Here is a 26,015-nt window from a genome sequence, read left to right as displayed (position 1 = left end):
AACCTGCTCCGCCATTCAATAAGATCATGGCTGATCAGATTGTAATATCAACCGTCCATTCCTGCCGACCCCCAAAAACCTTTCACCTCCTTGTCAATCAAGAATCTGTCTAGCTCTGCATTAAAAATATTCATAGACTGGAAGGGAGCTTTGCGAGTTTGAGGAGCTTGGAGGAGAAATTTGGGCTGGTAAGGGGAAATGATTTTAGGTACCTACAGTTGCGGGACTTTGTTCGTAGACAGGTCCCATCTTTCCCACGCCTCCCGCCAATGGGGATCCAAGACAGAATAGTCTCTAGGGGGGGGGGGGGGGGGGGGGAAGAAGGGGAGGGTAGAGTCTCGGATATTTATAAGGTGCTCATGTGGGAGGAAGGGTCCCAGACGGAGGAACTGAAACTTAAATGGGAGGAGGAGCTAGGCGGGGAAATGGAGGACGGGCTGTGGGCAGAGGCCCTGGGTAGGGTAAATTCGACCGCGACATGTGCCAGGCTCGGGCTGATTCAATTTAAGGTCGTTCACTGGGCCCACATGACGGTGGCTCGGATGAGCAAATTCTTTGGGATAGAGAACAAATGCGCTAGGTGCGCGGGAGGACCAGCGAACCACGTTCACATGTTTTTGGCTTGCCCTAAGCTTAGGGGGTACTGGGAGGGATTTGCAGGCGTCATGTCCCGGGTGCTAAAAACAAGTGTGGTGATGGGTCCAGGGGTGGCAATTTTTGGGGTCTCGGAAGACCCGGAAGTCCAGGGGGAGAAAGAGGCCAATGTTTTGGCCTTTGCTTCCCTGATAGCCCGGCGACGAATACTATTGGCGTGGAGGGACTCAAAGCCCCCGAAGACTGAGTTGTGGCTTGCGGACATGTCGAGTTTCCTGGGTATGGAAAAAATTAAGTTTGCCTTGAGGGGATCTGTACAGGGGTTCGCCCGGAGGTGGCAACCATTTATTGACTTCTTAGATGCCGGCGTTGGACTGGGGTGGGCAAAGTAAGAAGTCACACAACACCAGGTTAAAGTCCAACAGGTTCGTTTCCAATCACTAACTTTCGGAGCACAGTTCCTGCATCACCTGTTGGACTTTAACGTGGTGTTGTAAGACTTCTTACTGGGCCCGAGTTCTAAATTTTCCGACAAAAGGAAACGCCCTCTCCAAATCCACCCTGTCAATATCCTCAGGAGATGTAGATCACGTTGCCTCTTACTGTTCTAAACTCTAGTGGATACAAACCTAACCTCTCCAACCTTGCTTTATAAGACAAACCATTCATTCCTGGTATTAGTCTGGTAAACCTACTTTGAACTGCCTCTTAATGCATTTATGTATTTCCTTAAATAAGGAGACCGTTACTGTACACAATACTCCAGACGTGGTCTCAGCAATGCACTGTATAACTGAAGCATATCCTCCCTATTTTTGTAATCTATTCTCTTCACAATAAACAGCATTCTATTAGCTTTGCTAATTACTTGCTGTACCTGTGTATCACTCTTTTGTAATTCATGCACCAGAACACCCAGATCCATTTACACTCAGTGCTCCGCATTCTTTCACTATTTAGATAATAAACATCTTGTTTATTCTTCCTGCCAAAATGGACAACTTCACAATTGTCCACATTATGCTCCATTTGCCAGATTTTTTCCCACTCACTTAACCGGTGTCCTTTTGTAGCCTCCTTACATCCTCTTCACGATTCAGTTTCCTACTTGTCAGCAAATTCCGCAACAATACTATAGTTACTTGCATCAACTATAAAAATGTTGAGGCACCAGCACTGATTCCTGTGGCACATCACTCCCCACAGCCTGCCATCTAGAAAAATACCCTTTTATGCCAACACTAGCCAGCCAACAGGAAATAATCTTCTATAAATGCCATTATGTTAACTCCTACAACACAAGCTTTTAGTTTCTGCAATAACATTTGAATGGCACCTTATGAAATACCTTCTGGAAATCTAGGTATAGTACATCCACCAGTTCCTCTTTATCCACATGAAATTCCTTCAAAAAACTCTCAATAAATTGGTTAAACAGGATTTCCCTTTTACAGAACCATTTTGACTTTGCCGGATTACCTTGAATTTGCTAAAACATGTTTAATAACAACTTCTGAAGGGCAGCACAGTGGCGCAGTGGGTTAGCACTGCTGCCTCACGGCGCCGAGGTCCCAGGTTCGATCCCGGCTCTGGGTGGAGTTTGCACATTCTCCCCGTGATTGCATGGGTTTTGCCCCCACAACCCAAAAGGTGTGCAGGGTGGGTGGATTGGCCATGCTAAATTGCCCCTTAATTGGAAAAAAATTAATTGGTTATTCTAAATTCTAAAAAAAAAGCTTCTAACATTTTCAACGGCAGATGTTAGGCTTACTGACCTGCAGTTTTCTTTCTTTCTTGTCTAAATACCTTGCTCCCAGGAATATTTAACACCCAATCCTGCCGTTCTTTGAGCTAGGTTACTGTTGTATCAATATCTCAGATCCATTTGCCAACCTTTTATTGTTCACAAATTAACCACACTCGTGCATTCACATTTATGCACATTAAACCTGATTTAAGCTTTTTAACTTTCCCCTTACTGACCCCATCTAATAACTTACTACGTATCACCTACTTGATGCTACCCTGATAGATCAGTTAATGCTTCCCACTGCCAGTTTTTCTTCTCTTCTTGAATTTCCCATCCCCCGCCAACCCAGTTTAAAACCTCAACAGCATTATCAACCCTCCCCATGAGGACATTAGCCAGTCCAGTTAAGGTCTAAACCATGAAGAATAAAGGGATTAAGGGTTATGGTGTTCGGGCTGGTAAGTGGAGCTGAGTCCAAAAAAGATCAGCCATGATCTCATTGAATGGCGGAGCAGGATCGAGGGGCCAGATGGCCTACTCCTGCTCCTAGTTCTTATGTTCCAACTTCCCCAGAACTGGTCTCAATGCCTCAGTATCCTTCTTACTCCAATTCATCAGCCACTTATTCAATGGCTCAATTCTTCTATTCTTGTGCTCACTAACACCGGGATCAATCCTAAAATTACTGCTCCTGAGGCCTTGCTTTCCAATTCCCTTCCTAACTTCCCAAAATCAGCTTTCAGGACCTTGTCCTTTTTGCTGCCCATGTCATTGGTCCCAATGTGGACCACATCCTCTGGCTGCTCACCCCTCCTCCAAGAAATGTGTTGCAGCCACTCGGTGACATCCTTGACCCTGACACCAGGGAGGAAACATATTACCCTGGAATTCACAGCTATGGAATCCTCTGCCATTATAGCACTTCCACTCTTCCTCCTCCCCTCCTGTTTAGCTGAGCAACCTGTGGGTGCTACAAACATGGCCCTTGCTGCAATCCTCTGAGGAACCATCTTGCTCAACAGTATCCAAAACGGGAAAAGTGGTTAGAGAGCAAGATAGCCTCAGGGAATTCCTGCATTGGTTCTCTTAGACACTCTCGTAGTTGCCTCTTCCCTCTCTGCCCATTTCTCTTAGATGCTCTAGCACTCACCCCTTCCCTCTCTGCCCGTGTACTTCTTAGCTGCGGCACTGCCTCTCTAAATGTGCTATCCACACAATCCTCAGCCTTGTAGATGCACCGTAGTACTCCTGCCGCCATTCAAATTCTGCAAGTTTCTGCAGTTGATGACACTTCTTGCAGACATAGTCATCGGGGAAACAAGGCTGAATGAGAAATATTTGTTCCTCTCCTGTTTGTCCAAGACCAATATGTGTGGATGTGGCTATGTGTGAATTTTGGAAATGTCCATCATGATTAATGTTAATCTTTTGCTGATATGGTGGCTCTGCAAAAAAAGAAACATTTTGGAACTAGGTTATGGGCTCGGGGGAATCAGTTATGATGTGCAAAATATAAACGGATAAAACGGGTGGGAGGGAGCTGCAGACAGCCAATTCATTGAAAGCTGGAGGACGGCTGAATGAAATACCTGTTCTTAAGCGTTGATGGGTTATAAATATGATCAAGTGAGGAGCTGAAGGGCCAATATTTTCCAACATCCTTTTGCTCTTTTGCTGATGTGATGGCTCTGAAAAGAGCAGTTGAGTGTTTTAATTTTAGGGGAAAGGGGCTTTTTATATTTGCATTCAGGCTCTCCTGCCCCCGGATAAAAAAATTAATTATGTTTTTCTTATTCATAATTAACAAGGTGTGCTACTCAGGATAGGCTTACTATTTATAAACTTTACTTATACTGATAAAACCTTACCATTACAAATAGATGACCAACTTGAAAAGCAAACAAGCAAAGTCAATAAATACTCACTAGCAAATCATCTACCTGCTCCCCTGTGATGTTGCACGTTCATTTTTATTTTAAAGTGCAGAAACAGGTTTGGGGTTGTCCCCCCACTATTCTCAGAGAGAGCTCCCCCAGTTTATCCCCTAGTTCTCACTGACTCTTGCAGATAGCATTCTCACTCTCTCCCCATGCTTTCATCCTCCACTATCTACTCCCCCCACCCACCCCCCCGTGTGCTTTTATCTCCAAGTTCTCACGGCTGTTGGGAGAGCTAGCGCTCTCCCTCTCTCTCTGTCTATGCTTTCAATCTCCAGTATCTCCGGAGAAAGCCCCCCCCCCCTCTCTCTTGTGCTTTTATCTCCTAGTTCTCACGGCTGTTGGGAGAGCTAGCGCTCTCCCTGTCTCCATGCTCTTTATCTCCCAATGCTCTCACTGATTCTTGGCGTGAGCTCAAACTCTCTCTCTGGGTTTTAACCCAACCCCCCGCCCCAGCTTTTGCAAACTCGGAGTTCATCCAACTCCTTCAGATCATATTCTCTCAGCAAATAATTTCAAATGTCAACTTAACTCAGCTGAGAGCAAATACGCTTCTGAATCAGAATATTATGGGTTCAAGTTCCACTCAAAGATTTAGAAACAATCTAGATGGAAAACACTTCCAATTGTAATGCCTACTGCTCTACACCACCAGATGTGTGGCCTTTCAAATTAGATATCGAACTACTAAGAGCAGCATGGTTGTGCAGTGGTTAGCACTGCTGCCTCACAGCACCATGGACCCGGGTTCAATCCCGGCCCGGAGTCACTGACTGCGTGGAATTTGCACATTCACCCCATGTCTGCATGGGTCTCACCCCACAACCCAAAGAAGTGCAAGGTAAGTGGATTGGCCACACTAAATTGCCCCTTAATTGGAAAAAATAGAATTGGGAACTCCAAACTTTTTTTTAAAAATTATTAATTTAAATAATTAATAATAATTAACTGCTAGTTACGATGGCCAAAAATACTCATTATTTAAACAGGGCTAAAATTTTCTGGGCAATGCATCGCTTTCAATCAACACAACAAATTAAATGATCATTCATCTCATTTAGTGTTTGCAGTTTCTTGGTGGCCATTAACTATGTCACATTGAGTTAGGTATAAAGTACAGCACAGGCAGCCATTCAGGCCATTGAGTTTGTGTCGACTCAGTATGCAATTCAGTTATCATCATTCGCTCTGAACCCCAGCAATCTTTTTCTCATTCAGTTATTCATCTGCTTCCCTTTGAAAGTTGCTACTGAATCTGTTTAATCACCATCAGACGGTGCATTCCAAATCTAATATTCCATCAGCCCACTTCTGGTTCTTCTATCAATTAACCTAAATCTAATTCTCTGGTGTTCAGGGATACAACCATTGGCAGTTTCTTTTTATTTACTCTATCTCAGCCCTTCATTATTTTAAACTTATTTATCAAATATTTTAAGTCGCGCGCGCTTCGAAAAATAACACCAGTTATTCCACTCTATCCACATAATTGCAATCCTTTATCCACTAGAACTACTCGTAAATCTCTTCTGCCCCCACTCCAAAAGCCTTCACATCCTTCCTAAAATGTGGTGCCCAGAATCGGACAAATCCAGGTACCATCAGAGGTGCTGCCACATAAGTTGACCTTTGAAGGCTCAAACAATCTCTCCAAATCAAGAGTACTGGGCCACACGCTTGAAAAGGGGTTTGGTTTAATCGGATTTTGTTATTGAATTGAAACAGGTAAGGGGGAATTCATTAAGTGTTATATATATAGATTACTGTAGCTGTGTGGTGTCTTTATGTTTGTAACTGAAAGATTTGTGCTGTATGTGTGTGTGTGTGTGTGTGTGTGAACTATATTTTTATAGTAAACCTTGTTTTGATTAAAGTGTCTAGGAAGTCTAATGAGCACAGCTGCAGTAAAGGCTTTTGTACTCATATTAGCCAAATTCAACATTAAAGTTTTAGGTCAGGTGAACTTCATAATTACACTTTGAATTTCTACGCCCTGGCCCATAATACCTCTAACTGTACATTTAGCTGTACTTTCTCTTTCTTCCTCACATTTATTCCTGCGTTGATTTAATCAGCCAAGTGCCTGCCCATTCCTCCAGTCTGACAATGCCCCCTAAAGATTATTGCTGACTTCCTCATTGTTTGCTGCATTATCAAGTTTTGTGTCATCTGCAAATTTTACAATGATGCCCTGCATCCCAAATCATTAATGCATATCAAAAGCTAACAGTGGTGTTAGCACTGAACCATGGGAAACTTAATTCCAAAAAAGTCAGTCATTTATCACAACTGTGTTCTCTAACCTCTACCAAGTGATTGCATACAATTAATTTTAACCCCCGTTTATGTTTTGAAAATTTAAGTGCTTCTAGACATCCCATGGTTGTGACCAGGTATATATTCTCCTAATCTTCAAAATTGTCTTGGTGCAATAGTTGAACCACTGCATCATGATGATCTCCAAGCTCAATGAGGCAATGAAAATTATTTTTTCCCCCAAATTCAAAGATGTTTCCTTCCTATTTCAAATGTTCCTATTTCAAGGTACCAACAGGTACCTTGAATGGCTCAGCTTATTTAACATACTGGGGCTCCATTACCGCTCACTTTGAATCGAGCTCCAAGGCCCAATTCTAAAGCTGTCTTCCAAGTAGTTCACATTTCTTATTCCACACTGAATAATTGGTGGAATCAGTTTCGGAGACTCAAAACCCCCAGCCTCCAAATGCACATTTGTTCCTAAATGAAAGCTAAACACTGCAGATGCTAGAAACCCGGCGGTATAAACAGAACATACTGGATAGGTGCATCAGACGTGGCGGCATCTGCAGCAAGACACACACACAATACACAAAGGGTTTCACAACATCCACCACTTTTACACACACCCGCATCAAACGGGGGATAAAGAAAAACGAAGAGGGTTCAGGGCACGTGTCCAGAGTCTAGAATCATGGGTCAACTTTCTTTCCATGGCGAGGTTGGCTGATTGTAGAATGCCATCTTTCCAGGATGAGGCTGGTACACAGAATGAGTCAGTCAGGAAGCACAAGTTCAGAGGTTCCAGCAGTTGGCAGGTTTGATTTGGGTTCAAGGTCTTTCTGTTGTCACTGGCATGATAACAGACCTGGAGTTCTGTTCACTTTGGAAGTCAAACATGAACTACCGGAATTCAGTTCCAACAAACTAGATCAGTGAAGCTTGGGGGAGGTCATGTGACATATCTCAATTTTTCATATAGGATGTATATTCCCACGGTTGGAATCTTAGGTTTAATGGGAGTCAGGATTCACCGTGGCTTTGGAAACATGTTGGGTTAACTAACTTCTGCTCTTTGTTGAAAGTGTGTGAGGACTGGTAATGCTTTGTCCATTAGCATCAATATGGGAGATTACAATGACGGTTTTCCAATGTCAGAGTTAGCTGGGCCAGACTCCTCTCACCTTTGGCAATCGTTACCTTGAAACTGCTGCAAGGCATCAGGTGACTTGGCTGAACCATTTGTTAGCTCAGCTTTTCTCCATTTATAACAGCCCAGAAAAAAAATTAATATATAAACTAGCCCAGCTGATATATATAAAACATGTCTCAACCGTAACAAAGTTAAAAAGTACTCTTCAAAAACTGAAGTCATATTTGATGAAAAACATTAACTGTGTTTTTTTGGCCACAGATGCTACCAGACCTGAGTATTTCCAGCATTTTGTGCATATTTCACAATTTTCTTATCTTTATTGCACCATTATTATGGACCATACACTTTTCCTTTTAAAGTGCAAAAATACTGCTGATACACCCAACATACTCTGCACTAAAGCGAAAGGTACCATTGAAATGTCTGACACTACCTCATTCTTTTCCATGTCCGAAAGTACTCACTGTCCCTAGATCACAATTCTGAACTCCCTTCCCAACAGCCCTGGTGGGTGTTGACTACACCAGATGGACTTTAATAATTTAATTTAATTGATTTTTTCAAGAGTAATTAGGGATAAGCAACACATGCTGGCCTTGACAGCGATACTCATCCCACATAAGAATTTTTAAAAGGTCATACATCATACAGCACTGGAGCCCATGCATCCCAACGTGCCTGCTGTTCTGATAGACAATGGGCAGCTTCTCATCCATTGCTATTCCCAATTCAGTTGTTCTCTTTTAAACCTCCATTGCATTATGAGCCATGGGCTATATTCTTCACCTCAACAAATTAAAAAATACATGCAGTGGCATTAGGTCTAATGAACAATAAAATCTGGGCACATTTTTGTCTATTTGTTAATAAATTGTATTTTTCACGATTAACTGTTCGGCTTCATGATCACATTTTGATACCATAATTTGAACAGTAAACAATGAGCAGCATTTTCCACAGGTGAAATCTTCAACCCTCAATGCAAAAGCAATTGACAATCTAATAATCTTTATTAGTGTCACAAGTAGGCTTACTTTAACACTGCAATGAAGTTACTGTGAAAATCCTCTGGTCGCCACACTCCAGCGCCTGTTCGGGTACACTGAGGGAGAATTCAGAATGTCCAATTCACCTCACAAGCACGTCTTTCGGGACTTGTGGGGGGAAACAGGAGCACCCGGAGGAAACCCACGCAGATACGGGGAGAACGTGCAGACTCCGCACAGTGACCCAAGCTGGGAGTCGAACAGTGAATCTATATGCATCCTTGCAATTAACCAGAGCGCGTAGCAACTGAAGCAAATGAAATCCAAACAAAAAACATGATAAATAATAATCTTTATTGTCACAAGTTGGCTTACATTAACACTGCAATGAAGTTACTGTGAAAAGTCGCTAGTTGCCACATTCCAGCGCCTGTTCGGGTACACAGGGAGAATTCAGAATGTCCAAATTACCTAACAGCATGTTTTTCGGGACTCGTGGGAGGAAATCAGGAAACCCATGCAGACACAAGGAGAACGTGCAGACTCCACACAGACAGTGACTCAAGCCGGGAATCGAACCTGGGACTCTGGAGCAACAATGCTAACCACTGTGCTACCGTGCTGGCCAAGCACTAAAAAGGAAATCCCAATATCAGGTGCACACATTGACCCCTATTATATCTACACATTAAAATGGAAAGACTTAAAACAGGGCAACTTAAAATCAAACTTGCTATATAGTGGTCCTCCCATAGCTCTTGGTGAATTGGAGGAAACTTATTAAACAGAGTAGTAGTTTTACCATTGATTGTGTAATTTATATAGGGAGTGAATGACTGCAATTCGGATATGTCAGCCCAGATTTTGAGTAATAATGCTGGTGAAACAGCCACCGTCCACATCATTACTCCTCAAACTGAAAGCAACTTCTGGAGCCATGTGGAAATCTATGCTTACCAGAGGGCACGCTATTAAGGTCCCCACAAGAATGCAGTTAATTAGAAATCACTCAAGTGACAAGATCTTAGTCCCGTTGTTAAACCCCTTCCAAACATTACACCTTATGAGGTGTAATTTTTCTTTAATAACGGTCTAATTCTGTAATTACTGCTAAGCAGCCTCAATGGCAGTGCAACAGTAATATGATATTTTGCTGAATGTTAAATATCTCCTTAACAAATTCCACATAATTAAAAAGGTGGCCCAGTTGCTGCCTACACAAAGTAAAAATCAAGTGAAGGAATTCAGTGGTTTATACTTCCTGGTTTGCTGTCAGTGAGAATGCTTCCAATATGGTTCCAATAAGGTTGCTTACCTTGCTTGATTACATACTGTTGCCGCAACATTTAAACGAACACTGGAAAGACGAAAATGGGGCCAAAAAAGGCAGCTTTCAAGGTCAGCAGCGAGAACAATCACTTCTCTGCTGATCGCAAAATCCAGTCTCCCATTTTTATCTCTTCTGGTAACAAGAAGTTAGTTGGGATGTCCAATAGATATTTAAATAATTAACTTTTAGCTTCAAAACCAAACTTTGATTCTGGGTTCCATATAAATAATTTATATCTCAATGGAGTAAATGACACTATCTAGACTTGCTGGTTACGCAAAGAAACACCCTCATTTAAAAAGATGCTTTCAGCATCTTTGAATTGGGAACTCATTAATAATTCAAACACTTATTTGAATAATACAGATCCTTCGTCTCTACCCTGAAACGCCGAATAAAAGCCTGTTGCTGGGTGCTTTCTCACTTCCGCCTCTTTTTTTTTAATGACTTGATCTTGGTGGGCCGCATTAAGACCTTTGGCGGGCCGTAGTTTGCCCACCCCTGCTCTAGTGGGAGTGGAAACAAGGTCAGTCTGTCTAACCTTTCCTCATAAAACAACCTGCACATTCCAGTTGTCAATTCTGAACCACCTCAAATGATTTTACATCCTTCCTTACGTAAGGAGACAAAACTGCACAGTAATCAAGATGTGGTCTCACCAATGCCCTACAAAATTGAATCACAACATCCATACTCTTATTAAAGCAAAATACTGCGGATTCCAAAGAGTCATACGGACTTCAAACTTTTCTATTTCTCCCTGTTTTCGATCCTAACTTCTGCTTGATTTCTCACATAATAAAGGCCAGCATACCTTTTGCCTTCTCAATTCCTTGCTATACCTGCACATTAATTTTTTGTGACTCAGGCACTACAGATCCCTCTGCACCTCGGAATTATGCATTAGCTACCCTCCAATCTGTAGGAACTGCTCCAGAGACTATAGAATATTGGAAGATGACTAATGCATCCACTATTTCTGGGGGCACTTCCTTAAATACTCTGGTATGTAGATCATCAGGCGCTGGGGAGTATTCGACCTTCAATTTCAAATTTCTCCAACCCCATTTCTCTAATAACACTGATTTTCTTCAGTTCCTCCCTCTCACCTTGTATTCCCCTACATTGCAGGTACATTATTTGTGTCCTCCTTTGTGAAGACAGAACCAAAGTATGTCTTTAGTTGGTCAGCTCTCTCCCTTGTGCTGACCTCACTTTTCAAAATTTGATGTCAGGCTTTTGAATTCGCCGCCAAGTGTCTGGTGTCTCTGCCCCGCTGCTCCCTTACATTCGGCTCCCAAGTGTAGCTCTTTCCACACTCTGGAATGCAGATCATTGGGTCCCAAAGATTTATTAACTTTGTCTATTTAATTTCTCTAGGGCTACTTCCTTTTTACAAATACTAATTTCTTTCAGTTCCTTAGTTGTCGTTAATTTCTGGAGATTACCTGTATCTTTGCATGAAGACGAACACAAAGCAATTACTTAGCTTCTCTGCCATTTCCCTATTATAAATTTTCCTGTCCATGTCTGAAATGGACCCACATTTTTCTTCACTTCTTTTCCTATTCACATATCAATGGAAGTTTTTACAGACTGTTTTAAAAATGTTTCTTCCTAGTTTAGAATTAGAATTAGAATTAGAACAGTACAGCACAGAACAGGCCCTTCGGCCCTCGATGTTGTGCCGAGCAATGATCACCCTACTCAAGCCCACGTATCCACCCTATACCAGTAACCCAACAACCCCCATTAACCTTATTTTTTAGGACACTAAGGGCAATTTAGCCTGGCCAATCCACCTAACCCGCACAACTTTGGACTGTGGGAGGAAACCGGAGCACCCGGAGAAAACCCATGCACACACGGGGAGGACGTGCAGACTCCGCACAGACAGTGACCAAGCCGGGAATCGAACCTGGGACCCTGGAGCTGTGGAGCATTGATGCTAACCACCATGCTACCGTGCTGCCCGGTATAATGCCAAAGATTTAACATAGCTAACAGTGAACAAAGAACAAAGAAAATTACAGCACAGGAACAGGCCCTTCAGCCCTCCCAGCCTGCGCCGATCCAGATCCTTTATCTAAACCTGTTGCCTATTTTCCAAGGTCTACTTCTCTCTGTTCCCCACCCGTTCATATATCTGTCCAGATGCATCTTAAATGAAGGTATCGTGCGCGCCTCTACCACCTCCGCTGGCAAAGCATTCCAGGCACCCACCACCCTCTGCGTAAAAAACTTTCCACGCACATCTCCCTTAAACTTTTCCCCTCTCACCTTGAAATCGTGACCCCTTGTAATTGACACCCCCACTCTTGGAAAAAGCTTGTTGCTATCCACCCTGTCCATACCCCTCATAATTTTGTAGACCTCAATGAAAGAACAATATTCTATAACAAACTTCACTAGCCTTTTGAAATCTCGAAACAAAAAAAAAGACTTCCTACCCTGCCCCTTAATCTAAAATTAATCCATGAAGCACAATTGCCAATGTAGCAAAACATTACGAAAAACCTCCAAATAGCTTTACAACGTGGTTTCAGATTGATTGAGCCATAGAACTGACCAAGAGCGTACAAAGAAAGTCATGTCCCTCTCAAATGCAACTAATAAACATAACATAAACATAAAACGATACAGCGCAGTACAGGCCCTTCGGCCCTCGATGTTGCACCGACATGGAAAAAATCTAAAGGCCATCTAACATACACTATGCCGTTATCATCCATATGCTTATCCAATAAACTTTTAAATGCCCTCAATGTTGGCGAGTTCACTACTGTTGCAGGTAGGGCATTCCACGGCCTCACCACTCTTTGCGTAAAAAACCTACCTCTGACCTCTGTCCTATATCTATTACCCCTCAATTTAAGGCTATGTCCCCTCGTGCTAGCCACCTCCATCCGCGGGAGAAGGCTCTCGCTGTCCACCCTATCTAACCCTCTGATCATTTTGTATGCCTCTATTAAGTCACCTCTTAACCTTCTTCTCTCTAACGAAAACAACCTCAAGTCCATCAGCCTTTCCTCATAAGATTTTCCCTCCATACCAGGCAACATCCTGGTAAATCTCCTCTGCACCCGTTCCAAAGCTTCCACGTCCTTCCTATAATGAGGCGACCAGAACTGTACGCAATACTCCAAATGCGGCCGTACTAGAGTTTTGTACAACTGCAACATGACCTCATGGCTCCGGAACTCAATCCCTCTACCAATAAAGTCCAACACACCATGGGCCTTCTTCACAACCCTATCAACCTGGGTGGCAACTTTCAGGGATCTATGTACATGGACACCGAGATCCCTCTGCTCATCCACACTACCAAGAATTTTACCATTAGCCAAATATTCCGCATTTCTGTTATTCTTTCCAAAGTGAATCACCTCACACTTCTCCACATTAAACTCCATTTGCCACCTCTCAGCCCAGCTCTGCAGCTTATCTATGTCCCTCTGTAACCTGCAACATCCTTCCGCACTGTCTACAACTCCACCGACTTTAGTGTCGTCTGCAAATTTACTCACCCATCCTTCTGCGCCCTCCTCTAGGTCATTTATAAAAATGACAAACAGCAACGGCCCCAGAACAGATCCTTGTGGTACGCCACTCGTAACTGAACTCCATTCTGAACATTTCCCATCAACTACCACTCTCTGTCTTCTTTCAGCTAGCCAATTTCTGATCCACATCTCTAAATCACCCTCAATCCCCAGCCTCCGTATTTTCTGCAATAGCCGACCGTGGGGAACCTTATCAAACGCTTTACTGAAATCCATATACACCACATCAACTGCTTTACCCTCGTCTACCTGTTCAGTCACCTTCTCAAAGAACTCGATAAGGTTTGTGAGGCATGACCTACCCTTCACAAAACCATGCTGACTGTCCCTAATCATATTATTCCTATCTAGATGATTATAAATCGTATCTTTTATAATCCTCTCCAAGACTTTACCCACCACAGACGTTAGGCTCACCGGCCTATAGTTACCGGGGTTATCTCTACTCCCCTTCTTGAACAAAGGGACCACATTTGCTATCCTCCAGTCCTCTGGCACTATTCCTGTAGCCAATGATGACCTAAAAATCAAAGCCAAAGGCTCAGCAATCTCTTCCCTGGCTTCCCAGAGAATCCTAGGATAAATCCCATCCGGCCCCGGGGACTTATCTATTTTCACCTTGTCCAGAATTGCCAACACTTCTTCCCTACGCACCTCAATGCCATCTATTCTAATAGCCTGGGTCTCAGCATTCTCCTCCACAATATTATCTTTTTCTTGAGTGAATACTGACGAAAAGTATTCATTTAGTATCTCGCTTATCTCCTCAGCCTCCACACACAACTTCCCACCACTGTCCTTGACTGGCCCTACTCTTACCCTAGTCATTCTTTTATTCCTGACATACCTATAGAAAGCTTTTGGGTTTTCCTTGATCCTACCTGCCAAAGACTTCTCATGTCCCCTCCTTGCTCATCTCAGCTCTCTCTTTAGATCCTTCCTCGCTTCCTTGTAACTATCAAGCGTCCCAACTGAAACTTCACGCCTCATCTTCACATAGGCCTCCTTCTTCCTCTTCACAAGAGATTCCACTTCTTTGGTAAACCACGGTTCCCTCGCTCAACCCCTTCCTCCCTGCCTGACTGGTACGTACTTATCAAGAACATGCAATAGCTGTTCCTTGAACAAGCTCCACATATCCAGTGTGCCCAACCCTTGCAGCCTACTTCTCCAACCAACACATCCTAAGTCATGTCTAATGGCATCATAATTGCCCTTCCCCCAGCTATAACTCTTGCCCTGCGGGGTATACTTATCCCTTTCCATCACTAACGTAAAGGTCACCGAATTGTGGTCACTGTTTCCAAAGTGCTCACCTACCTCCAGATCTAACACCTGGCCTGGTTCATTACCCAAAACCAAATCCAATGTGGCCTCGCCTCTTGTTGGCCTGTCAACATATTGTGTCAGGAAACCCTCCTGCACACATTGTACAAAGAATGACCCATCTAATGTACTCGAACTATATCTTTTCCAGTCAATATTTGGAAAGTTAAAGTCTCCCATAACAACTACCCTGTTACTTTCGCTCTTTTCCAGAATCATCTTCGCCATCCTTTCCTCTACATCCCTAGAACTATTAGGTGGCCTATAGAAAACTCCCAACAGGGTGACCTCTCCTTTCCTGTTTCTAACCTCAGCCCATATTACCTCAGAAGAAGAGTCCCCATCTAGCATCCTTTCCGCCACCGTAATACTGTCCTTGACTAGCAGCGCCACACCTCCCCCTCTTTTGCCCCCTTCTCTGAGCTTACTAAAACACCTAAACCCCGGAACCTGCAACAACCATTCCTGTCCCTGCTCTATCCATGTCTCTGAAATGGCCACAACATCGAAGTCCCAGGTACCAACCCATGCTGCCAGTTCCCCTACCTTATTTCGTATACTCCTGGCATTGAAGTAGACACACTTCAAACCACCTACCTGAACACTGGCACCCTCCTGCAAAGTCAAATCTGTGCTCCTGACCTCTATACTCTCAATCTCCCGTACCCCAAAACTACAATCCAGGTTCCCATGCCCCTGCTGAATTAGTTTAAACACCCCCAAAGAGCACTAACAAATCTCCCCCCCAGGATATTGGTGCCCCTCAGGTTCAGATGTAGACCATCCTGTCTATAGAGGTCCCACCTTCCCCAGAAAGAGCCCCAGTTATCCAGAAATCTGAATCCCTCCCGCCTGCACCATCCCTGTAGCCACGTGTTTAATTGCTCTCTCTCCCTATTCCTCATCTCACTATCACGTGGCACGGGCAACAACCCAGAGATAACAACTCTGTTTGTTCTCGCTCTGAGCTTCCATCCTAGCTCCCTAAAGGCCTGCCTGACATCCTTGTCCCCTTTCCTACCTATGTCGTTAGTGCCAACGTGGACTACGACTTGGGGCTCCTCCCCCTCAAGGACCCGGAAAACACGATCCGAGACATCACGTACCCTTGCACCTGGGAGGCAACATACCAAACGTGAGTCTCTCTCGCTCGCACAAAATCTCCTATCTGTGCCCCTGACTATTGAGTCCCCAATTACTAATGTTCTACTCCTTTCCCCCCTTCCCTGCTGAGCAACAGGGACAGACTCCGTGCCAGAGGCCCGTACCCCATGGCTTACCCCTGGTAAGTCGTCCCCCCCACAAGTATCCAAAACGGTATACTTGTTACTCAGGGGAACGACCGCAGGGGGTCCCTGCACTGACTGCTTCTTCCCAGTCCCTCTTACAGTTACCCATCTATCTCCAGTCTTTGGTGTAACTACTTCCCTGAAGCTCCTATCTATGACCCCCTCTGCCTCCCGAATGATCCGAAGTTCATCCAGCTCAAGCTCCAGGTCCCTAACACGGTTTTTGAGGAGCTGGAGTTGGGTGCACTTCCCACAGATGAAATCAGCAGGGACACTGACGGCGTCCCTCACCTCAAACATTCTGCAGGAGGAGCATTGTACTGCCTTCCCTGACATCACCTCTAGATTTAAAAAAAAAACAAGAAAAAGAAAAAGAAAGGAAGAGCTTACCTGATATTACCTCAAACCCTGCTCCCGCTGAAAGGTAAGCAAATTTAAAGGCACTCACTCACCTTCACGACAGGCCCCTGCTCCCGCTTCCCAACCACCGTGGGGTGGGGGGGTTGGTTAGAGGAGGAGGTAGGTTGGGAAACACTCACAAAGTGTTTCGGGTTTAACTGTCACTTGCCAACAGCCTCTCCACAAACCACCTTCAACTTAGGCTGACCGCACTGCACGTATGCAAATTACCCCAGAACAGCTGATCAGTAGCTCTGCTCTGCTGCCCTCTGCTGGATGATTGCCTTCACTCAAACTCCTCGGGTCTCCTTCGCAGATTCCCCTTCAACTTAGGCTGACCGCACTGCACGTATGCAAATTACCCCAGAACAGCTGATCAGTAGCTCTGCTCTGCTGCCCTCTGCTGGATCCAACTAATCTGCATGGCTGGCAATCAAACCAAATATCCCTAAACAAACTTCATTTTTTCCATTCACGTATGATATTCAAATCCAAAAGGATTATCTGCTTCTGTCAAATACTTTTAACTACTTGTACATGGATAGTAATATAACTGCAGAAATGAAATTGCACTGATTCAAGACCTCCTCATGCCATGCATTATCTTGCCTTTATTTTGAGGTGTGATAATCCATGCAACTGACTTTATTCCTGCTCGTGATATCTGGAAATAAAGGATCTAAACAAAAGCATTTCATCTTTTGTCACAGTGCTACTTTGCAACTCTACCAAAACACAAATTCCGATTTAGGGGCATTTCACAGTACCTTCATCGAAGCCTACTTGTGACAAAAGCGGTTATTATTATTAGATACTCACATGTTGTGGCCCCAACTTTTTTGTCTTTGCCTTCCAGTAGGTCCCATAAGTGTACTGATGCTTGTTCAAATTGTTCACACAATCTATAAACCACAAAATAATTAAGGCACAGGCGTGAACAGACTGAACACTTAAAAAAATGTCTGTATCCATAGCATAATTATCCATTCTAAAATTCAAAGGACTACTGAAAACTCTTTAATATTAAGCCACACTTGCACGATAGGAAAATAGGATCTGCTTAAGAGATAAGAGTGTGAGCTTCAGGTCAACAAGTAAATCATTGGATCGATTCTTCCATGTGCACAGGAGAAAGAGAAAGAGGGGGGAGGAGAGAGGAAGAGTGAATTGCAAGAGGGCACAGGAGATGGAAAAAGGGATCCACATGGAGAAAGAGAGGGGGAAAAATAAGCATATAGTTACAGGGCACTTTCCACAGCTCAGACATTCTAATGCATTTCATAGCTAACAAACAAGGATTAGCCAAATTCCATGCAGGCAGACCCACAGAGGAATGTGCACTAAAAACAAGAAAGGTGGGCTTTGTTTTATAGACACTGGTTGAGTGCTAATGTTAGTCAAGATAGATTGTCTCTCCCGCTCTGCTAATAGTGCCATGGTTCTTTTACATCCACTGGAACTAGCCCTCAGTTTAACACTCCATCTGAAAGACACCGTCAATGCAGCACCCCCGCATTAATTCAATCGAGTATTTTAGCCTAGATTATGTGCTCAAGTCTCTGGAGTGTGACTTAAAGCACACAACCATCTATCTCAGAGATAAAGGTGTCACTCAAGTCACACATATCAAATAACTCATTCGTAGGTTAACGATTGTCAGATACCCAAAAATGTGGGTTTAGTGGTAAAACTGGACACCGAGAACTATGTCCCAGTCATATACATATTAGCAAGAATACTGACAATAGTTTTCATGAGCACGAAAGAAACACACTGCTGGTCAGCTCTACGGAACACATGACTTGGATACAAACCATCAAGCAGCTTACAAAATTTCAAACAAAAGCAAAACACTGTGGATGCTTAAAAATCAAATTTAAAAAATAAAATGTTGGAAAATCACAGCCAGTCAGGCAATATCTGGGACAAAGAAACAGAATTAACATTTTGGAACAATGACCGCTCATCAGCACTGGGCCAAGCAAAAATAACAAAATTGGTAGATCTGTGATAGGGTGAAGGCAGGAGAAATTAAATGACAAAAAGGTGCAGGGTCAAAGGAACAAAAAGATATGCCGAGGTGATATGAATGGCAGAATGATTAACAGCTGCCGTCTGGAAAAAAACAAGATTAAAACCAAAACCTGTCAAAGTGGAACAGGGCAGATATTACAGTCTGAAAATTGTCAAACTATGTATGTAGATTCTGAAAAACTGTAAAGAGCCCAAATCAAAAGATCAGGCATTGAGATTGAGTTTCACTGGAACACTGCAGGAGGCTGAGGACAGAGGTCAGCATGGCAGCAAGGTTGTTAATTAAAATGTCAGGCAGCTGGAAGTTCAGGGGAGGGGGGGGGGGTCCACGCTTGCGACCTGGATGGAGGTGTTCTGCAAATCGGTAACCTATCTGCGTTTGCATCACCTCATGTAGAGTAGATTGCACAATTAAACCTCAAAATGGGTTACCATGGAAAAGGTTTGGGAAGCACTGTAGAGGAACTAGTGGCACAAAGAGAAATAAATGGTTTCTATCCAATAGCCATTACAAAAACATGGTTAAAATACTCAAGGGTACACAAACATTTAAGAAGAAAAACAGGGAGGCAAGCAGGTATAAACGTGACGCCACCCCTTTGTAAGACAGAAGACATCAAGTTATGATGCCTGGCTCGAAATTAAAACCTAAAGAGTAGCATTTGGGTCTCCGCGATGGTTTAGCACAGTGGGCTAAACAGCTGGCTTGTAATGCAGAACAATGCCAGCAGCACGGGTTCAATTATCGTACCGGCCTCCCCAAACAGAGTCGGAATGTGGCGACTAGGGACTTTTCACAATAGCTTCATTGAAGCCTACTTGTGACAATAAGCAGCTATTATTATTATGGTACTTTTCACTGTTGTTTTTCCGTCTGCTTATCTACAAACTTTGTATCGCAAAAAAGAATGATTGGATTTCAATGAAATTTGGCATACAGATAACATATGGCTCAAGAAAGAGCCGATTAGTTTTTGGCAAAGATGCAGATCTGGATCCAGAAGTGTTTTTAAAGGATCTGTTAATATTCAGAAATAGGGCAAGCTGACTTTTTCTTTTTGACTGTTGTAGTTAGAATGTTGACCGTTTCCGCTGCTGTGGTGGAACTTGTCACAGCTTTCCATATGGGAGCGGAGGTTTCCGAGCAGGATTTTGGATCTGGATTGGCCTGAAGCCTCCTCTGTAAGATGTAGTTACAGAGCATCAAACAGGCAGGACAAATCCTCAAGGAAGAGCTGTGTAATTGTAATAATGTTGAATTAACAAAGCATGGTAGAGGTATATCCCTCCATCGAGTCCGGTCTTCACTTGTCTCAGTCTGCCATCACTTTGCCACTGCACAAACTTGCCTTTGGTTGATGCCCAGTTCCAGTTGTCCCCAAGCACATTAAAAGAAGCTGGCCCTGATCAGACATAAGCTACATTTCTTCAAACTGCAAGTTATCTTGGTTGCAGAAAAGAAATTAGGGAACAAACGAAAAATTTTAAAACAAAAGTACAACAATCATTAGTCCCATCCTTTCTTCTATGCTCCTAAGAAAACCACAGGCATCTCATGAACAGACAAACATATGCCGTATGAACACACTTGCAACTCTCTGCATGTTCAGCTCTTAATTTTATTTTGATTACCAAGTGATGGCAATGGAAAGATAGATATTTCAATTATAGGGCAAAATCAACACACTAAAAATGCTCTTTATGCTTTGCAACCCAAAGCTAACTGTGGCACTTGCTTTACCGTCAGTGCAGCTAGCCAGGTAACAGATCACAATAAGATCACAAAGGATAAATTGACTTTGCATTGAACACATTTGACTTTTAAGACAATGACAGAATTAAAGGCTTATTTATGCACTTTCAATCACGACTTGACAAATTCTCCCAGCCCTACTTCCTCATCACATTATTCTATACTTCCTTCTCATAGAAGTCACAGCTCAGCCTCTTGCGTTGTGTCAGCTATGGGGTATCTAGCCTAAACACATTCCAGCACTGGGCCTATAGTTTTGTAACTTACAGCACCTCATTTCCACATTCAATTACTTTTTTAATTGAAATGAGGTTTTGTGTCTCGATTACCTTTCAGGCAGTGAGTTTCAGACCTCCACCACCTTCTGGGAAAACATTCTCCTTCATTTCCCTCTAATCCGTCAACCGATTGCTTTAAATCTATAAGCTATGTTTTTTGACCTCTGCTAAAGCATCAGAATAAGATTAGATGTCACCAACTCTTCCGCCTTTACACCCAAGTCAGTCATCACTTCTTAATAAAATTTAAATTTAATCCCTCCTCATATCCGTTTAGTTTATCTCTTTTTCCTGAAGTTCTTGCAGGGATCACTGCCACCAAGCTCTGTGCCGTCCTCTCCCATAACAATCTTCAAATCTGTTTCAGCTCTGCCCACAATATTGGGGTTGTTGTAGTCAATCAGTAAAATTCTTTGTCAGGGCCTTCCATACCACCACCACACAAACCTGAGCCTTGAATGTTACTTGGTTGAAATAGAAATTGAGATGGGTGAATTACTGAGAATTTCAGGGGATCTGGACAGATACATCAAAACAAATGAATAAACTTTACTAAAGGCTGGCTTCATATGGCAGCAAAGGTTTAGCACTGCTGCCTCACAGCAACAGGGACCCGGGTTTGATTCGGCCCTTGGATGACTCTACGGAGCTTGCACTGTGTCAGCTTGGGTTTCCTCTCAATCCAAAGATCAGCATATTAGGTGGATGAGCCATGCTAAATTACCCCTTAGTGTCCAAAAGGTTGATGAGGTAATGGGGATAGGATGGCACCTTGGAGGGTGCTCTTTCGGAGGGTAGGTGCAGACTCAATGGGCTCAATGGCCTGCTTCTGCACTGTAGAGATTCTATGATAAGCAAAAACCGGTCATTATGACAACTTAATACCTGAGGTTCATGTCACGTTCAGGTTGTACAAGCTTGTAGAATTCATCCAACATTCCCAATTCTTCCTCAGTAAGAACAGGAGACCCATTCCAACCTTGCTTCAAGTCAGTGCGTGTATCATCATCACCCAATTTGTCCAAAACATACTGTAGCTCAAGGACAGTTTTTAATCGCTTCTGTTCTGCTTCCTCTCGCATCAATTGTTCCCGGCGAGCTGCTTTTTTCAGTGATTTCTGGATCTAAAAACAAAATGCGAAATTGTTACAAATTGAGCTAATTAAACCTTCAATATCTATTGCAACAAGCCTAATGAAAATATATACTAGGCTAAGGCAACACAATTTATTTTAGCAACATTAACATTCCTCGCTAAGTTAGTTGCATTCTTGAAAAATTCAGCTTCAAATGAAACAACACCAAGCTAATCAGGTTTCCCCATTACAACCAATACAATGGTTGTAGTTAATTTCTGTTGGTCCATTATTAAAAAAATTAAAACATTATACTCCAAGTTGAACATAGAAAAATACAGCACAGAACAGGCCCTTCGGCCCACGATGTTGTGCCAAACCTTTGTCCTAGATTAATTATAGATCATAGAATGTACAGTGCAGGAGGCCACCCGGCCCAGCGAGTCTGCATCGACTCTTGGAAAGAGCACCCTACCCGAGGTCAACACCTCCACCCTATCCCCATAACCCAGTAACCCCACCCAACACTCAGGGCAATTTTGGACACTGAGGGCAATTTATCATGGCCAATCCACCTAACCTGCACATCTTTGGACTGTGGGAGGAAACCAGAGCACCTGGAGGAAACCCACGCACACACGGGGAGGATGTGCAGACTCCGCACAAACAGTGACCCAAGCCGGAATCGAACCTGGGACCCTGGATCTGTGAAGCAATTGTGCTATCCACAATGCTACCGTGCTGCCCTTAAGAACAAATTAATCTACATTGCATTATTCTACCATAATCCATGTACCTTTCCAATAGCCACTTGAAGATCCCTAATGTTTCCGACTCAACTACTTCCACAGGCAGTGCATTCCATGCCCCCACTACTCTCTGGGTAAAGAACCTACCTCTGACATCCCCCTATATCTTCCATCATTCATCTTAAATTTATGTCCCCTTGTAATGGTTTGTTCCAACCGAGGAAAAAGTCTCTGTGTCTACTCTATCTATTCCCCTGATCATCTTATAAACCTCTATCAAGTTGCCCCTCATCCTTCTCCGTTCTAATGAGAAAAGGCCTAGCACCCTCAACGTTTCCTCGTAAGCCTACTCTCCATTCCAGGCAACATCCTGGTAAATCTCCTTTGCACCTTTTCCAAAGCTTCCACATCCTTCCTAAAATGGGGTGACCAGAACTGCACACAGTACTCCAAATGTGGCCTGACCAAGGTTTTGTACAGCTGCTCTTAAATTCAATCCCTCTGCTAATGAACACTAGCACACCATAGGCCTACTTCACAGCTCTATCCACTTGAGTGGCAACTTTCAAAGATCTATGAACATAGACCCCAAGATCTCTCTGCTCCTCCACATTGCCAAAAACCCTACCGTTAACCCTGTATTCCACATTCATATTTGTCCTTCCAAAATGGACAACCTCATTTGTCAGGGTTAAACTCCATCTGCCACTTCTCAGCTCAGCTCTGCATCCTATCCATGTCTCTTTCCTCGCTCTCTCTCTCTCCCTCCCTCATCCGCTCTCCCTCCCTTGCTCTCTCCCTCCCTCGCTCTCTAAAGTACTGTTTATTCATAAATTCCTATATGTGCAAATGAAATAAAAGTTAAATAAATTATAATAAATACACGAAAGCTGTCTGCTTAGCTCTTACTCACCAATCCTCCAACTTAGGGCAGCACGATAGCACAAATGGATAGCACTGTGGCTTCACAGCGCCACGGTCCCAGGTTCGATTCCCCGCTGGGTCACTGTGCGGAGACTGCACGTTCTCCCTGTGTCTGCGTGGGTTTCCTCCGGGTGCTCCGGTTTCCTCCCACAGTCCAAAGACATGCAGATTAGGTGGATTGGCCATGATAAATTGTCCTTATTGACCAAAAAGGTGAGGAGGGATATTGGGTTACGGGGATAGGGCTTAAAAGTGAGGGCTTAACTGGGTCGGTGCAGACTCGATGGGCCGAATGGCCTCCTTCTGCACTGTGTGTTCTATGTTCTCCCCGATGATCCCCCTGGTTTTCTGCTACCCTTTCCCAAACCCTTGTTTTAAGTGAGCACTTGGGAATCGGTGGGTGGGAGGTCAGGAGACAGCGAGCAGGGGTGAGATGGTGAATGGGAGAGCCAGGAGCTGGAGAATTGAGGAGCTAGATGGGCCGGGAGAGGGGGAAGAAAATCAGGTCGCAGGAGGGGCATTGAACAGGAGAGAGACGATGAGGAGGGTCAAGGAACCACTCAAGTTTTTTTAATTCACTTACGGGCATCACTGGCTAGGCCAGCATTTATAGCCCATTCCTAGTTGCCCTGGTGGTGAACTGCTCTCTCGAACCGCTGCAATTCCGGAGGTGAAGGTGCACCCACAAGTGCTATTAGGGAGGAAACTCCATGATTTTGACCCAGTGAGTGAAGACATGGTGATATATTTCCAAGTCGGGGTGGTACGTGACTTGGAGGAGAGCCTCCAGGTACCTGCTGCTCTTTTCCCTACTAGATGGTAGTGGCCATGGGTTTGGAATAACCTTGGTCGGATCCTGCAGTGCATCTTGTCTATGGTACACAAGGCTGCTGATGTCTGTCAGCAGTAGAGGGATTGAATGCTTGTAGAAGGGATAGCAATCAAAATGGTGGCATCAGGTCACACGCTACGCTGGCAATAATAATAATCTTTATTGTCACAAGTAGCCTTACATTAACACAGCAAATGAAGTTACTGTGAAAAGTCCCTAGTCATCATATTCCGAAACATGGAGGGAGAATTCAGAATGTCCAAATTACCTAACAGCACGTCGTTCGGAACTTGTGGGAAGAAACCGGAGCACCCGGAGGAAATCTATGCACTCACAGGGAGAACGTGCATACTCCACACAGACAGTGACCCAAGCCAGGAATTGAACCGGGGACCCTGGAGCTGTGAAGCAACAATGCTAACCAAGCACTAAAACGGAAATCCAAAACATCAGGTGCACACATACCTTATTACATCTACGCATTAAAGTGGAAAGACCAACAGAGCAACTTTAAAATAAACTTGCTATATAGTGGTCCTCCCATAGGTCTTTGTGAATTTGAGGAAACAACTTATTAAACATAGTAGTAGTTTTACTAATGATTGTACAATTTATAAACATTACTGGTTCGTAATGATTTAATGTCAGGTCACTACCATTTCCAAATGAGTGATCCATGATTTTGTCTCTTCATGAAAACTGTCAATGGCCTTGATGAAATGCTTCTTGTCTCTGTTCTCAACTTTTTTTTAAGCCCAGCAAGATGGTACACCGCCAACATATGCCAGACTGAAACTGCTTCACTAATACAATTGGCAAGTACAGCATTAACAGTATTAAAGTACCACAAGAAGCCAGAAACAGGGGGTAAGCAAGTCTCACCGTGGGAAAGGAAATGGATGGTGCAGACCAAGAATGAGTTAGTACCCCCTTTGGTGTTAGTGAGGGAACCAAAAGCCAGGCATGCGTGAAGTATACAAGCTACTGTGATCCCACATTTTAAATCCAGACCGCAAGTCTTAGCAAGGTAAACTAGAGAAACATCTTGATCAGATATCAGGTAATTTTTATTGGAAAAATCAATACGGTTGCTTGTTAATACAGAACTGGGAAATTGGGAGAGGAAAAAATAGGCATGTTGTTGAAGGTTTTCGTCTTGCACTCATAAGAACAGATGTAAGAACGTCAAATTTCAAAGGGAGAAACAATTTCTACTGCATGAGAAATTGATGCTGATTGATTAGCAAGTTGACTCTGATTAGTTGAGGCAAATCCATGGAGAATGCACAAGGGAACAATTGTCCTCCACACTTTTGTTTAATTCAAAAAAGGCACAATGCCTGGGCATATTTATTTTGTCTGCAAGGGACAGGTCCAATACACACCAATATATGAAGGTTTTAGCAAATGTAAGTGAACTACATGTAAGTGAGGGGCTGTTTAGCACACTGGGCTAAATCGCTGGCTTTGAAAGCAGACCAAGCAGGCCAGCAGCACGGTTCGATTCCTGTAACAGCCTCCCCGAACAGGCGCCGGAATGTGGCGACTAGGGGCTTTTCACAGTTACTTCATTGAAGTCTACTCGTGACAATAAGCGATTTTCATTTCATTGCGAACCAGACTGATAACCTTAAATTGGTTGTTCATTTCCCAATGACAGATGTTTAACTAACAGGCTTTTGGTTACCTACTTTGTCTCCCTCCATTCTCGAAAGTGGTGTTATACTTCTGTTTTTCCCATCCTCTGGAAGCTTTTGAGAAGTTAGGGAATTTTGGTAGT

At 43.5% G+C, this 26,015-nt stretch overlaps 1 protein-coding gene across 3 annotated transcripts in view; it reads right to left on the bottom strand.

Annotated features, from left to right (window-relative positions):
- caprin1b (cell cycle associated protein 1b) overlaps positions 1-26,015 on the bottom strand; it is a 154,434-nt gene that overhangs the window by 104,230 nt on the left and 24,189 nt on the right. For all 3 annotated transcript variants that reach the window (XM_038808235.1, XM_038808236.1, XM_038808234.1), the window contains exons 4-5: positions 21,540-21,778; positions 17,409-17,491 (exon numbers count right to left, since the gene is read on the bottom strand). In XM_038808235.1, coding sequence (XP_038664163.1) covers positions 17,409-17,491; positions 21,540-21,778 — 322 coding nt within the window. The remainder of the gene's footprint in view (positions 1-17,408; positions 17,492-21,539; positions 21,779-26,015) is intronic.

This window comes from Scyliorhinus canicula, chromosome 9 (assembly GCF_902713615.1).
Source record: "Scyliorhinus canicula chromosome 9, sScyCan1.1, whole genome shotgun sequence".
NCBI lineage: Eukaryota > Metazoa > Chordata > Chondrichthyes > Carcharhiniformes > Scyliorhinidae > Scyliorhinus > Scyliorhinus canicula.
This window is presented reverse-complemented; position numbering and strand designations above follow the sequence as displayed.